General features: G+C 39.6%; 2 protein-coding genes across 2 annotated transcripts in view; both read right to left on the reverse strand.

Annotated features, from left to right (window-relative positions):
• The window catches only part of ERLEC1 (endoplasmic reticulum lectin 1), a 14558-nt gene extending 12998 nt beyond the window's left edge, over positions 1–1560 (reverse strand). Inside the window, exons 1-2 of the mRNA XM_010004961.1 lie at positions 1442–1560; positions 63–345 (exon numbers count right to left, since the gene is read on the reverse strand). Of these exons, the coding sequence (XP_010003263.1) occupies positions 63–345; positions 1442–1560 (402 nt within the window). The remainder of the gene's footprint in view (positions 1–62; positions 346–1441) is intronic.
• Positions 1561–6255: 4695 nt separating this feature from the next.
• Positions 6256–13194, reverse strand: CHAC2 (ChaC, cation transport regulator homolog 2 (E. coli); the record flags this gene model as incomplete). Its single annotated transcript, XM_010004971.1, has 3 exons — positions 6256–6639; positions 9664–9699; positions 13150–13194. Coding segments are annotated over 3 exons (465 nt in total), but the record flags the coding sequence as incomplete, so codon positions are not given.
• Between the last annotated feature and the right edge of the window lie 7 nt (positions 13195–13201).

The following is a 13201-nucleotide window of genomic DNA, read 5'->3' on the forward strand; positions in this document are numbered from 1 at the left end:
GCGGGAGCCGGGGGGCCCCGCCCCAGAGCGGCGCGCTGTGGCGGCGGGGCCGGCGGCCCTGCGGCTGTTCCGTCGGCAGGGTGACAGAGTGCCAGGTACCCCGTGCCCAGGTACCCCGTGCCCAGGTACCCCGTGCCCAGGTACCCCGTGCCCAGGTACCCCGTGCCCAGGTACCCCGTGCCCAGGTACCCCGTGCCCAGGTACCCCGTGCCCAGGTACCCCGTGCCCAGGTACCCCGTGCCCAGGTACCCCGTGCCCAGGTACCCCGTGCCCAGGTACCCCGTGCCCAGGTACCCCGTGCCCAGGTACCCCGTGCCCAGGTACCCCGTGCCCAGGTACCCCGTGCTGTGTCTCCACCCCAATTTTCGCCAGTAGAGTAGCGCCAGTCAGACTTCTGCGCTAGAGGCTGAGACCGGGAGGCACAAAAAAAGTGAGGAATGCCATTAAATATTGCAGTAAATCAAATCGAGCTCTTTTGTCGCCATTTGTAAGTTGAGACACAGCTGGAAGGGAGGCTCTGGAGGAAGAAGGGAAGCAGGTGTGTTTACTGTCTGCTTTAAAAAAAGGAATGTTTCTGCAGCATGTAGTGGTTCTTATTAAACCTTAATGAACCCCTGCTTTCAGTGGGCACTGGGATGTTTAATGGGACGAGTATGTAAAAGCCAAGGAAGCAGATGATACCAGGAAAAATTCCAGTGGGGGTGGAGAAAGGGAACTCTGGATGCTGCATCATCAGTTCAGGTGGTTTAAGACCTTTTGTCTCGGGCCTCTTTGTTGCTGTTTTACCAGCAGAGTGGTGCGTGTGTTTGTGCTTTCACACTGACGTTGGGCAAAACTGGCTAAGTCTGAACTGTTGAAGTAGATGGTTTGTAATAATCTAGGTGAGATAGCTTAAAACTTTACTAAATGGCTCAGGTCTAGTCAAGACTTTGGAGCTTTTTTACCGTAGTTTTCATATTTGAGAGTGTAATTTTTTTCCTGTTGAACTGGTACCAAAGCAGACGTAGCTGTGATGGGAGAATAATTCTTTTTCCAGTTGAAGTACACACACGATGAGAGGAAAGTGCTGGGAGAATGAATAGCTGCGGAGGAGACCTAAGTTGCAAAAGGCCAGAAAGATACAGGCAAGACATTTGTTTGAGATAAAGATGGGGAGCAACTGAAGGGTACCTGCTGGAGTAAAAAGGCATAGGAGCAAGGAGCTTGACTCTAAGAATGCTGAGGGAGTACAAAGTTAGACTTATTGGGGCTGTACTGTAGTCTGTAGTCAAAGTGAATGTGTACTCAATGTCTGGCTTTTGCAGAAGACTGTTAGAGAAGAGTAATTATTTGAAATACTGTCTCTAACCTTATCACTATTATGTACTTGCATGGTAGAAAGCCCAGATACGTGGCTGTGCTGGGGGCTTCCTATCCTGACGACTGTTTGCATCCCCTCTACCGGTCAGAGCTTGGCTGAACAGGGTGGAAAATCGCCTCGTTAGGGCTGGGTTTGTTACACGAACAGACATGCAGAAATAGATCTGATGGGGGAGCTGTAGTATTGCGGCTTTCCAACATCCTTAGCTTCTTAGTTTGAGTAAAGCTTGTATCCGGATGGAGGCCAGAAAGAAGGGATGCAAATCAGAGTTATACTGGTGACATGATGAACTTCAGGAAATAATGATGTAAAATAGTGATACAATACTGATGGTGGATGCTGCAGTCAATTTTGTAACTGTGTTGCTTTAGCTTTTAAGGGTAAATGGTGTTAATAATGTTTAGGAATTTCTTTCTGCTTGTAAGGAGCCAGCTATCTGTATTTTGACCAAACGAGTACATTTTTTCTTAAGCTTCCTTACAAAATGGTCCGAAATGTTTAGACTTGTAGAGCTTCATTTTAGACTGTATGCTTTCCATTTTTTGTCAGTTGTAAAAGAATTGCAGCATGCATGGCAAGATGTTGTTCTTGCATTTGTGGTGAAAATTGGTGTACTGATCATGGTAAACGGATTTTAAGAAGTAACAAACATTGTGTTCTTCTGGGCAACTAAGGTGAACTTTAGTTGTCTTTGTAAAAGTTTTTTGTAATTGTTTAGTTTCTAGAATGCAGCCTAGTCTAGAAAAAGTTTGGTCTTCATGTACCCCTATGAAAAAAGAAATTTCAGAGCATGAAAGTAGGGATAAAGATGTAGTGCTAGAAAAGTATGGAAATCCTTAAAAATTCCCCTTTTTGTGTAGCGAGGGCATGACATCTTCATTTTGTTTTGAAAAGATCTGTGACCCTCCCAAGTTTGGTAGTTTATGCACAAAGCTGTTAAGTATAACCAATGAATAAAAGCAAATGTAGATTTATGTGTATAAGAAAAGAACTCTTAAGGGCTCACTCTGTGTCCACATACATGTATATACACCTATACCTGAGTGGCCCAGCCCATTTTCCAAATTAGAACAGGTTAGACCAGTCCCATCTGATTTTTGTTTGCTCATTTATGGGAACTACACAGCACAGAAATGGTTGAAGGACAGATGGAATTTTTTATTGGAGATCCTTTGAAGAATCTGGTAATGACAGAATGCTTTGATTTCCCTTGTCCACAAGTTCTCTTGTATTAAGAAATGCAAATCTGTTTGTAGGTTTATGATTGTGTCACACATTAACTTTGGCAGCATCAGTCAAAATGGGTATGAAGTGTGCGTATTATGAAAAGCTAGCCCTAAAAAAAGGAAAATGTTGCGTTTTCAGGTTATAGTTTCCCATGTTCACAGAAGCTGATTGCATTTTTTAATGACTGTTGCTATCGAATGGTTAATTCATCATACTAAGTATAGGGTATTACATAAGCTACTTTTTAGTCTCTGCGTTTTTTATTCTAATTAACATTACAGAACAATCAAATCAAACTGTCTTACTACAGTCAGTACAAACCTTGCATTTTTTTTCCGCTGTAACCAAAATTAACATAGGACTTTTATTTGAGAGATTCCAAGATAATATACGGATATCTCAGTTTGTGTTCTGCTCAAATATAATCCCTTTCAGCATCATAGGGAGAATACAACTTGACCAACTGCTGGGCATGTTCCTTTTCCTGCAAAAGGCCCTAGAAATTTTACTGTGCAGTCACACCAAGGCAGACTGTCATTACACGTGACTATGTACTGCTTCCTTCATGCGTGGAAGAACAGAGGTGCCTGTTGACTGCTTGGTGATTTGAGTCTGTAGATCCCAGAGAGTGAAATCTGACAACAGGGGTGACTACCATTTCCTCAAATGCCATTTGGAAAAAAAGTTGAGGTACCTTAGTGTGTGTTTTGTGTGTGGGTGTATAATGAAACCATGTCTAAAATCTCTATAATTTGTCACAATTTTATATTTAGTTTCAACCAGTAGGAAAAATAAAATAAAATAAGCATGTATAGCATATAAAAAGTGTATGTTACTTTTTTGTGTTTTGAGTAACAAGTCTGAAAGCATACTGAGCTTTTGTTGGTGGCTGGAGCTGTAGGTAGAGCGGTGGTTCAAATCCCATACAGCAAGAACAAATGTGTATTTTCAGTGCTTTGATTAATTCCTAAAGTCAACACAGTTTAAGACTGTGTAATAGTAGCTCACTCCTATTTTTTTCCATCATTAGATCTAACAGCATTGTATAACAAGATGCAATTAAGACACACATTGACATAACATTTCTGGAAATTTCTTTCTCTGACACCATTAGTAAATGTCACGAATTTTTATTGTACTGAAGTTATATGCACAAACTGGAATGTATCATTACAGATATTATTGCAAGCTTTATGAATCTGCAAAGCAAATGAACCAACGATGTCCTGAATATAGTTAAAGATACAAAATGTAGAGCCATATATAATTACAATACTGCAACACAGTGCATAAATAAAGAGTTTTAAAGAGGGAATAATCACTGCTGATTTTTGATCATTAGTGAGCGTAAGCATCCCCTGCCCTGTCTTAAGGAACAAGGATAAGACTTTGAGGAAAGAATTTTTAAAAATACATAGAGTGGACATGCCATTGTACATATTTTAACTTTACTACATCTTGCTTGAATCTGAATGAAACACAAGGAAGTGCTGTTGTTGGGGTTTTCTTGAGGTCAGTATTCTTTTCAACATTTAAATATTCCTGAAATAACTTTCAATGAAAGGGTTATATATGATTTAAGTATCCAGTAACCCTTAAGAGTTACTCTTTGAGTCAAGGTGAATAAATGCACCTGGAATGGACCATGCCCATTAACGGTGATTTGGGGGACAGTTACCACTGTCCAGCTTTGGCAAGCAAAGTCACTCAAACTCCAGCTTCAGGCATGACTGACTGTCATCACCTGGAAGTTCTGGTCCTATTTTGATTCTGCTGTGCTCCCACTGTGCAGCTGAATCTGTTGGGGTTGCTTTGCTGCCCAGTTATGCCAATCTTAAACCCACATGGTGCAATGGAGGGTCAAGAACTTTGAAGGATTGTCCATTAGTTTGCAACTACCTGGTGTACTAATGGAAGAATGGGGCCTCAGTACATATGGCTATTTTGCTAATATGATCAGAGGATTTGCTTCTGCAGTTTAGAGTAGTCCATCAAGTGGTACCCTATAATGCACTCTTAAAATAGTGGTATTCAGCTATTAAAAGTAAACAGTAGCTTCTAAAAACTAATACACTTTTTTATTTCCCCTCAATGAATCAAAGCTTGAGAGATGCCAGAGGCAAACTAATATAATCTGGTTTGTAAAAAAATACAGCTTTCTTGGTTAAATATTTTAAGTAGTCTAATTCTTTCCAATTTAGGTTTGCATTTTAATACCCTATTTTCAACTCATCTAGCTGCCTTTCTCAAGTATCTCCTATTAACATTCATTTATGTTCTTGTTGGCTTTTGTAGGTAGCCAAGCAAAATAATAGCAGCTCATTATTTTGATAACCCTGACACTTTCAAGCAATTACAAATACAAAATAGGAAAATTATGAGAAAAGGGAGGAACTGTATAGTAGAAACATTTTACAATTACTGATGCAGGATATAGGCTTCCACACTACTACCAAACACATTCTCTGTATGAGGAAATGTGACATTACATGGTGTTTGAAATAGAACCTTTCCTCTATTAACATACAAAAATATACTTTGCTAAAAGTTAACAAAAAAATAACTTCAATTTTTGAGAAGCAAGACAAGTTCTTGTTGGGATGGAAACTCTGTATGAGGTAAGCCCACTAGCCTAAACCAGTGGCTTTCTAATTATCTTTGGATATCCTTACACACTTTAGTTTACTAAAATGAGGGTTCCTTCCTTAATTGCCTTTTGTTACAAAATCACAGAATGTTAGGGGCTGGAAGGAACCTCAAAAGATCACCTAGTCCAACCCCCCTGCCAGAGTTGGATCTCTTGGTTGAAAAAGTTTACTAGCTTAAAATCTGTCCTCAGAGATTGATGAATTCTCTAAGAGATGGGGTTACAACAGCATTTAAAGGCAAATAACAAAGATGAGAGTTTCTGAACATTCTAGCTGCATTTTGGCTTCAAGTTATACTCTCAGTTAAATTTAACATTTTGGCTTGAATCTTTATATTAATCTTAAGAAAAATGAGGCACTGATGCATTATGGCTTGTTCATGTCAAAGTATCTCATACTTTGTTTTTTTGGGGCTTGACATAATAAGCCAAGGAAAATTATTTCCTTGACAATTAAATGTTTTATCCTCTGCATTTAAGGATCAGCTAATAGATAGAGTGTGAGGTGACTAATTTAGTGGAATAACTTAATTTCTGTGAAGTTAAATGTCGATTATATGAATGTTCTACTATGCAGCTTACAATTACTACTCAACATTTACCTCTTTAACTGCACTGAGCTCCACGCCTGTGGTTTCAAATCAGAACTATCACTTAAATGAATGCAGATTTTAAAATATTCTAGTGATCTATTTTAAGCCTGAAATAATAATAATATTCTTCGAACAAAGAGATGCTTAAGTGGTTCACCTGAGATTTCATAAAGATGTAATTTTTGGATAAAAAAATTAATTTACCAAATTCAAACCTAAAACACTTTCCCCATTCCCCTTTCTACAGATCCTGAAATAATTGTTTATATAACAGTATGCTTTAATGACCAATGGCTATTGTGAATGCAATATTAACAGGAGCAAGATAGCATAGTAGAGAGAAACATGTCTCCAAGTCATTATACCCATTGTGCAATGACAGCACTCCTTTGCAGATGGAGCAAGATCACTAAAAGAAAGAAGTTATTTTATAGACAATTCAGGTTTTGATGCTTTTCCAAGAGTTCCTTTACTAGTTTCTCTAAGGAGAAGAGATGCTCATCCACATCTTCTGGTACAAGATTCCTAATAGAATTGGCAAGTTCAAACAGATACTCTGTGTTTCTTCCACTAGGACCAACAGCATTAAAAATCTGTTGAGCAATTTCTTCTAGAGGTGCTGGACCAAGGTAGTTGGGATTATCGCAAGTTCCAATGTATAACAAGACATCAAATGGTTTTACTGACGAGTCTTTGGGATAGAAGATGACAGTGGTAGTCCTGTAGCCTCCTTTCTCTCTGAAGTCCAGGTATGCCTTTACTTCACCTTCTTGTCCAGCTGGCAATCTGTAGGCAACACCCCATACACACCCCTGTTGAAGGACATAAGGAAACAAAATCCATGCACTGTTTAAAAGGATACTAAAAAATTATTAGATTTTTACTGTATTTAGGTAAAACTCTCTTTAGGTAAATGAATTTGCTTCCATTTGCAGTCTTTTTATAGCTACTTTTTTCACTGTTTGTAGAAAAGAGTCCCAAACTGAAAGGGCTGCTTTATTTAGGAAATTTTGAAAATGGTAATTATGCAGATTGATCATCCACTTTCTTGCTAATGCTAAGCCCTTTCTGCCAAAGCAATTAAATTTGAAGTAGTAAATAGCCTTAGCAAGGGCTATTAAAGAACTTGCAAGAAGGATACAAATTATCTTTCTGACTGCACAAATTTGTCTCTGAAAATTAAAATCTGAAATAGTGCCAAATTCAAAGGATTTTGATCAGGTCCTTTCTCTGGTTGCAGTTTAACTTCTAAGGATCTGAGTGTCACCTACATCTCTTGCACATACTTGCAGGGATGACTGTGGTAAAGTTACTGTACTGAAACTGAATCAAGAGGAAAAAAAAGCTGAGAGGTGGCATTTTTTCACAATTTATCTGGGGCATCTCCAGTACCTCAGCAAACAGTGTTAGGATAAATTTCAGTACCAGCTTGGAGAATCTGTGTGTTTATTCATCCTCTTTGCAGATAACATCTCTGAACAAGTCTTTAAGTGTGGTAATGTGAATTAGTTATACTCTTCTACCAAGTTTATTTAAATAGATCAGTGAGATCTGTGTAGGGATAAATCTGCACATTTTTGTTTCATTTTGAAGTAGCATAGAAAAATTATGATGGTCTGTTATCCACTTGTTTCTTACAAGTGCCATTTTAAAATAAATTGTAGCATGTTTTGTCTACTGATAACTTCAAATGTGGGTTCTTCTTGCAGTTAACTAGGTATATGTATCAGTGCCGCAGAAATTATGACAAAGCAATTAAGTTTTGGTTTGGTTTGTGTTTTTTCTCCCCTAAAGCTGGATCTTAATATTTAGCCATGACATCAGACAAGTGCTGAATTTTGCAGACCATAAGCTGGTCAAAGGCATTTTATTTTAAAAAATCAGGAGTCATTTGTTATGGCATCCTTTGTAGGTGGTTTTGATTTGCTGTGTCTAGTTAATTAATTTAGTTTTCAGTACAGGGAATTCCTATTACAGATGATGGACAATTATAATCCAGAAATCTGACAAGGAGCGTGATTTTTCTCGTGTCATTTCCTCTTAACTGGCAAAGAAATTCAGATGGAATAACTCTCTAAACTAGATGTTTTCAAGCTGCTGTTGCTAGTGAAAGAGGACACATGAGCTAGCACAGAGCTGAGAGCTGGCACTGCCACTGAAAGTGCTACTGCTGTTGTCACTGTGGTGTTTGATGTGCGTGTGTGCATGGGAATAACTGCTTGCTGTAGTCTGGTAGGAAATTTTCAAAATAAGGTTACTGTGTTAAAACTGCCAATGACTTACTGAAATTAAAGCAAACGACTTGCCATATCATTTGATGTTTATGTGTAAAGGGTGATAATCTGGCCACACCACATTCTGGAGGAAATGGGGAAAAAAAACCCAACCAACCAAAACTGGTTTGCTAAGGGGAAAAAAGTTTCTATGGTAACAAATAAGTTACCTTAACAATACGAACTGAGTAACAACATACAGAAGCATTCTTTGTCTATACAGGCATCTGTGTAACATAATGGTACCCAGCGGTACAGTAATGTGAAAAAAACCCTTACTAGAAAGGTACAGAAAATCACAATGAGAGTTCATTGCATTTTGCTGGTTTTGCTAACTGCAAAAAACAGCTGAAGTTTTTGATTACTGCTGAACTTACCTCTCTTTGTGGCTACTATTGCAGGAAGATAGATGGGTAAGACAGCAATATCATTGCTGTCTAAAGAAGCAGCTGTAAATAAAAACTAACTTACAGTTAACACATCCTCCATGTCTTTTGGTCTGGTGTCCTGTGCCCTTGCTCTCCCTCTGCTTCCATGCCATCCTTCCCTCCTGTCCCTCTGGAGGCAGTACTACCTGCAGGGATTTCATCTCCTGGAGCAGTGTGAAGCTGGATGGCCAGGATCATTGTAGCTGTCCCCAGCAAGGTACCATAATAGAGCACAATGCTGGATGTTGGGGGTCCAGAGGGTCAGCAGAAAGTGGGAAGCAATGGCATCCAAGGTATGTCCTGCAATAGCCTCCCCTGGGCTTTGCTGGCCCAGCTCAGGGCTTTCATACTACCTGGTGAGCAGTCCACAGGGAGCTCTCTGGGAGGTAAGAGCCCTAAAAAAATGGCAAGTACTCATAGTGTCTTTATTATTGAATAGGTCAAATTTAAGTGTAGGTACTTTTATAAGCAGAAAAACCTTCATCTGCCTACCTGCCTATAAACCTAGGCCTGGTTTCACTTCCCCTCTTTCCCCAGACTGGGAACTCCCTGTGCAAACAATTTCCTTGCACTTTCTAAGTGATGTGCAGGGAAAAGGACAAAGATAAGCAAGAATGGCAGACTTGGACCATTTTCTCTGAACAGGAGATAATTTCACAGTATTACAGAGAAACCAAATGTACAGTTGTGGCATCTCCTTTTTGATCTCTGACATGTGATTTTTATTTGTTTCAGTCTTTATTTGGGGCGGGCAAGATTACTGTTCTGACACAACATCAGGGGTCTATGATTGGTGTATTGGCAGCACTACACATACCCTGAAAGTAAAATTCTGCATCTTGTAACAGGATACCTGAAGTGACTTCAGGAAAACTTTAAAATATATCTTTGGTATTAACAGACCCAAACTACTTCCTATTTCTTGGTTTAGATGGATTGATTTATTTCAAACAATCAAAGTAACTGGTGTGACTCCAAGAAATTTTGAGATAGCTTTCAAGAAATTTTGACGTAGCTTCAATTGCACTAAAGATAACTCAGTTGTTTCCTCGTAGAGAAGCAAAAATAAAGACTTACTACACAGGCTGGGAATGCAACATGACATTCCGTACCTACAGAGACAGGAGTACTATACCTCAGGATCTTCAACCAGAGTCACAACTCTTCCAGGCTAAAAAAAAATAATAAAACAAATTAAAAAATTCCTTACAGGCTTTTATTCTGATTCATAAGCAAAGCAAAAAAACCCAATGAAAAGTAATGCAAGGGTCAACAAACTCCTCCAGGACAATCTCAATATGGTCTGATTCTTGGAGTTTCAGTATAAATTTTTTCTGAGAATAGCTTTTGATCTGTATTATTTGTTAATACAGATGTTAAATCCTGAGTGGAAAGTCTATGCAACATAGACAGTAAAGGCTGTCAGAAAAGGAGGTTTTGAATGTCTTTGCTTTTTATGTGCTGTCCAGACTCAATTCGATTCCTGTTTAACATGGTGACAATAATTCATTAATGTAAAACTGTCTAACATGGTGGCAATAATTCATTAATGTAAAACTGTCCTCAGTGCACCTTCCTCAGTTGTGTTGCTTCTTCACAACACTATGTCATTTCTCTCTGTAGTGACAATGAGGTGAACCTTCTCACATGTGTTCAAAAAGTTTATAGACAGGCATGAAATATAATGTAACACAGTACTCTAGCTTGCATAGAACTAAGCAACTGCCAATCCTGGCTTGGTTTGCACTAACTGGGTTCAATGCAAAACCAACCTCCCAGACTTAAATGTTTGAGAAGGTTTATAGAAATCATGCAGATTTGTGTTTCTGATGCCATTTTTTTCTGAAGCTTGCACTAAGAGATTTGAATTCAACATTTATAAAAACATTATTGCTACTTATTCAGGTCTTTCTAAGCCAGCATCACTTTTTTCAGGGTACACTGTTACTGCCTGGTCAAATTCAAGCTGCTTTAATGTACTATTCAGAATAATCCTCTGAAAATCTTAGTTAACACAGCTAACGTGTAAACTGTATTTTTCAAGTAATGGTTATTCTTTTGCATTCTTAATCTAACAAGGCTTTTTCCAATTTAACACCCTGTAAACTATAAATTTATCAATCTATAACTAGTTAGCAGTCTTACTAGAGTGGGAGCTGAGCAGTTCAAAGTGCAAGTTCAAGGTCGACCGAGTGTTGTAGTCAAAGCTTGCAGCCACTGTACCTCACTCAAAGTGCTCTCTCTGTTTGTTTTTTCTTGTACTGATCCTGGAATGTTGGAGCAAGAAGTGTTTTCAGAAGAGTTTTGTTTAACTTGCTGGCTGCTATTTAATTGCTCTTCTTTAAAAGGTATTAATACTGAAGGATCAATTTCACTTGTAGCTCAGCCACAAAAGATAATAATCTCTGATGACCGACGAAGCCTTTCTGTCTTACAAGTAGGAGTAACAACTCATAGACTGCAGCAATACCAAAAGGGATTAACTTGTTGATGCTGAGAGAAAAATGTATTTTGTTAATGCCAAGTGTTTTATATAAAAAAATTAAAATGCATTAACTAGTTTACATAATTACCTTCTCCCTCAGTCTGTCAGAAGAAGCATAGAAATAGAACAAAATCACAGGCTTGTGTGTGTTTGTTGTTGTTGTTTTAAGACTCTGTACGCCTGCATATGATGGTTATGAGTATAATCTTGACTGGGGTAGAAATACAAATACCAGCTGGTGTGGCTGTTTTGGAAGCGTTCCGCTATCAGCGGACACTCCCTGTGAGCAGTTCCCCGAATTTCAGCTAGCCCAGTACAAGTTAATGCAATGGGGTCGCCAAGGATACTTGCAAAAAGGAAGGAAACCAGGCCACTGTGGGCTTTATTCCTTTCTGAAGCCCCAGGAATAGGACTTTATCTGACTGACTAGGGGGTTTTTTAAGTGTTATTTTTAATTTTTTTTTTAATGTCTGGTTTCTTAAGTAGTGGAGGCTGAAGGGATCACACTCTCTTATGTCCCACCCTAACAACTTTTGCACGTGCTTTTCAATTAATCCAAATTCAAGAGAAGAACATAAATTTCCCAACATAATCTTTGCAGAGGGATGATGATAGGTAGTTGAGAAAGTTAGTATTCCCAGTGAGAAAGCAAAGGATAGCTGGAGACCTCACAGCAGCAGACACTGGGCTTGTTCCACCTCTCCAGCCAGGTGAGGCAGTGTCAGGTTTGGAGACAGGAATTGTGTGTGACAGCGTGTAAGCCGGGTGAGAAAGCAAGGCTTTCCACTCAATTTTGAAAGCAGCATGGGAAAGCATTTTGGGGCTCGAGTTCAGAAGGTTGCACAGCTGTATTTGCCCAGCTCTGCTCCAGCCGGGAAAACATGCCTGCCCAGCCTGCCTGGTTTGTTTGCAGTAAACCTTGGTGTTTTTAAAATACTAGGTGCCTAACTCATGCTAGTGCCTGCAGCATGGTGATTTCCCTTGCAGGAAACTAAATGTGAGGGGGTTTAGTATTATCTTCAAGTACCCTGTAAGTTATTTTATAGTGTTTGAGGTTTTAACTAGTGATGTTTAGAACCAGGTGAAAATTTCTTCCACACTACACGTAGAATGCTGTGGTTGATTTTTTTAAAGAATCCTTATGGCTTTTCTGGAAGAGCTCTTTTAAAGCCATATTCCAGTTTTCGAGTGGAATTACCAGATTAGGAAGCATCAGGAAAACATGGTTTCATTAGACAAAATCAGCATTCAAAGTAGGGAAATGTTAAGAGAGCTGTCTCTGCTGTTAAGAGAGCAAGGGTCAGTTTCTATAGAATTATGATCAGTTTGCATTTATAGTGACTAAATTGTGAGCTGTCAACAACAGTCCTGCGACATCAAAGTCATTACTCTAACTTGCTGGGTGCTTCTGTAACCTACGCTTTCTTAAATATTCATTGAGCTGTTTAGAATTATACACTGGCAGGGTGGTGCAGGCTTTCAAAGCAGAGAATGCTATTATTCTCTTTCCAGTGGCTTAAAAATACACGTTTGCATGAAATTGGAAATGCTCACTTTTGGAATGTTAGCTTATTTTTTTTGGGTGCTTTTGTTTTGGTGTCATCCACATAGGAAATGCTTCCTCCTCCATGAGGTTTTTATTTGTAAGTAAAAAAAGCTCAAAACCAGTGAGACACACAGTCAGATCAACGCTTCTGGCCTTAGCTTACTAACTAGGCTTTCCCTTCACAGCCTGGCACCCACACTGAGGTCTCTTCCCGTAGTTCTTGTCTATAATAACAAACTCGGTTACTTTTGAGCTATTAAAATGGACTGACGGTTATTTTTGTTGCCGTTCTTTCTCCTGCTCTAGGCTCATTATGCCGTTTGGTGGGTTTGTTGTTTCGTTTGCGCCTTTTTTTTTTTTTCCTCCTAACTGATAGTACAGAAGAAAACGAACTCCTGAACCGCAGGCAATTCCTTGCCGCAGTAACATGAATCCGAGGCAGAAACGCTTCGCCTCAGGACTCAGCTGGAATAACTGAGCCAACAGCAGCTGTGAAAGAGACAGAAGGGCGAGGGGCAGCCCCGGGGGCCGGGCCAAGGCCCGTTCCCTCCGGCCCCAGCCTCAGCCCGCCCCGCCCGCCCCGGCCTCACCTTGCCCGGCACGCCGCGGTGGTCGGTGCTGCCCTGCCAGAAGCGGCGGCGG

The sequence above is a fragment of the Chaetura pelagica genome, unplaced genomic scaffold (genome assembly GCF_000747805.2).
Source record: "Chaetura pelagica isolate M959 unplaced genomic scaffold, ChaPel_1.0 scaffold171, whole genome shotgun sequence".
NCBI classification, from domain to species: Eukaryota; Metazoa; Chordata; class Aves; order Apodiformes; family Apodidae; genus Chaetura; species Chaetura pelagica.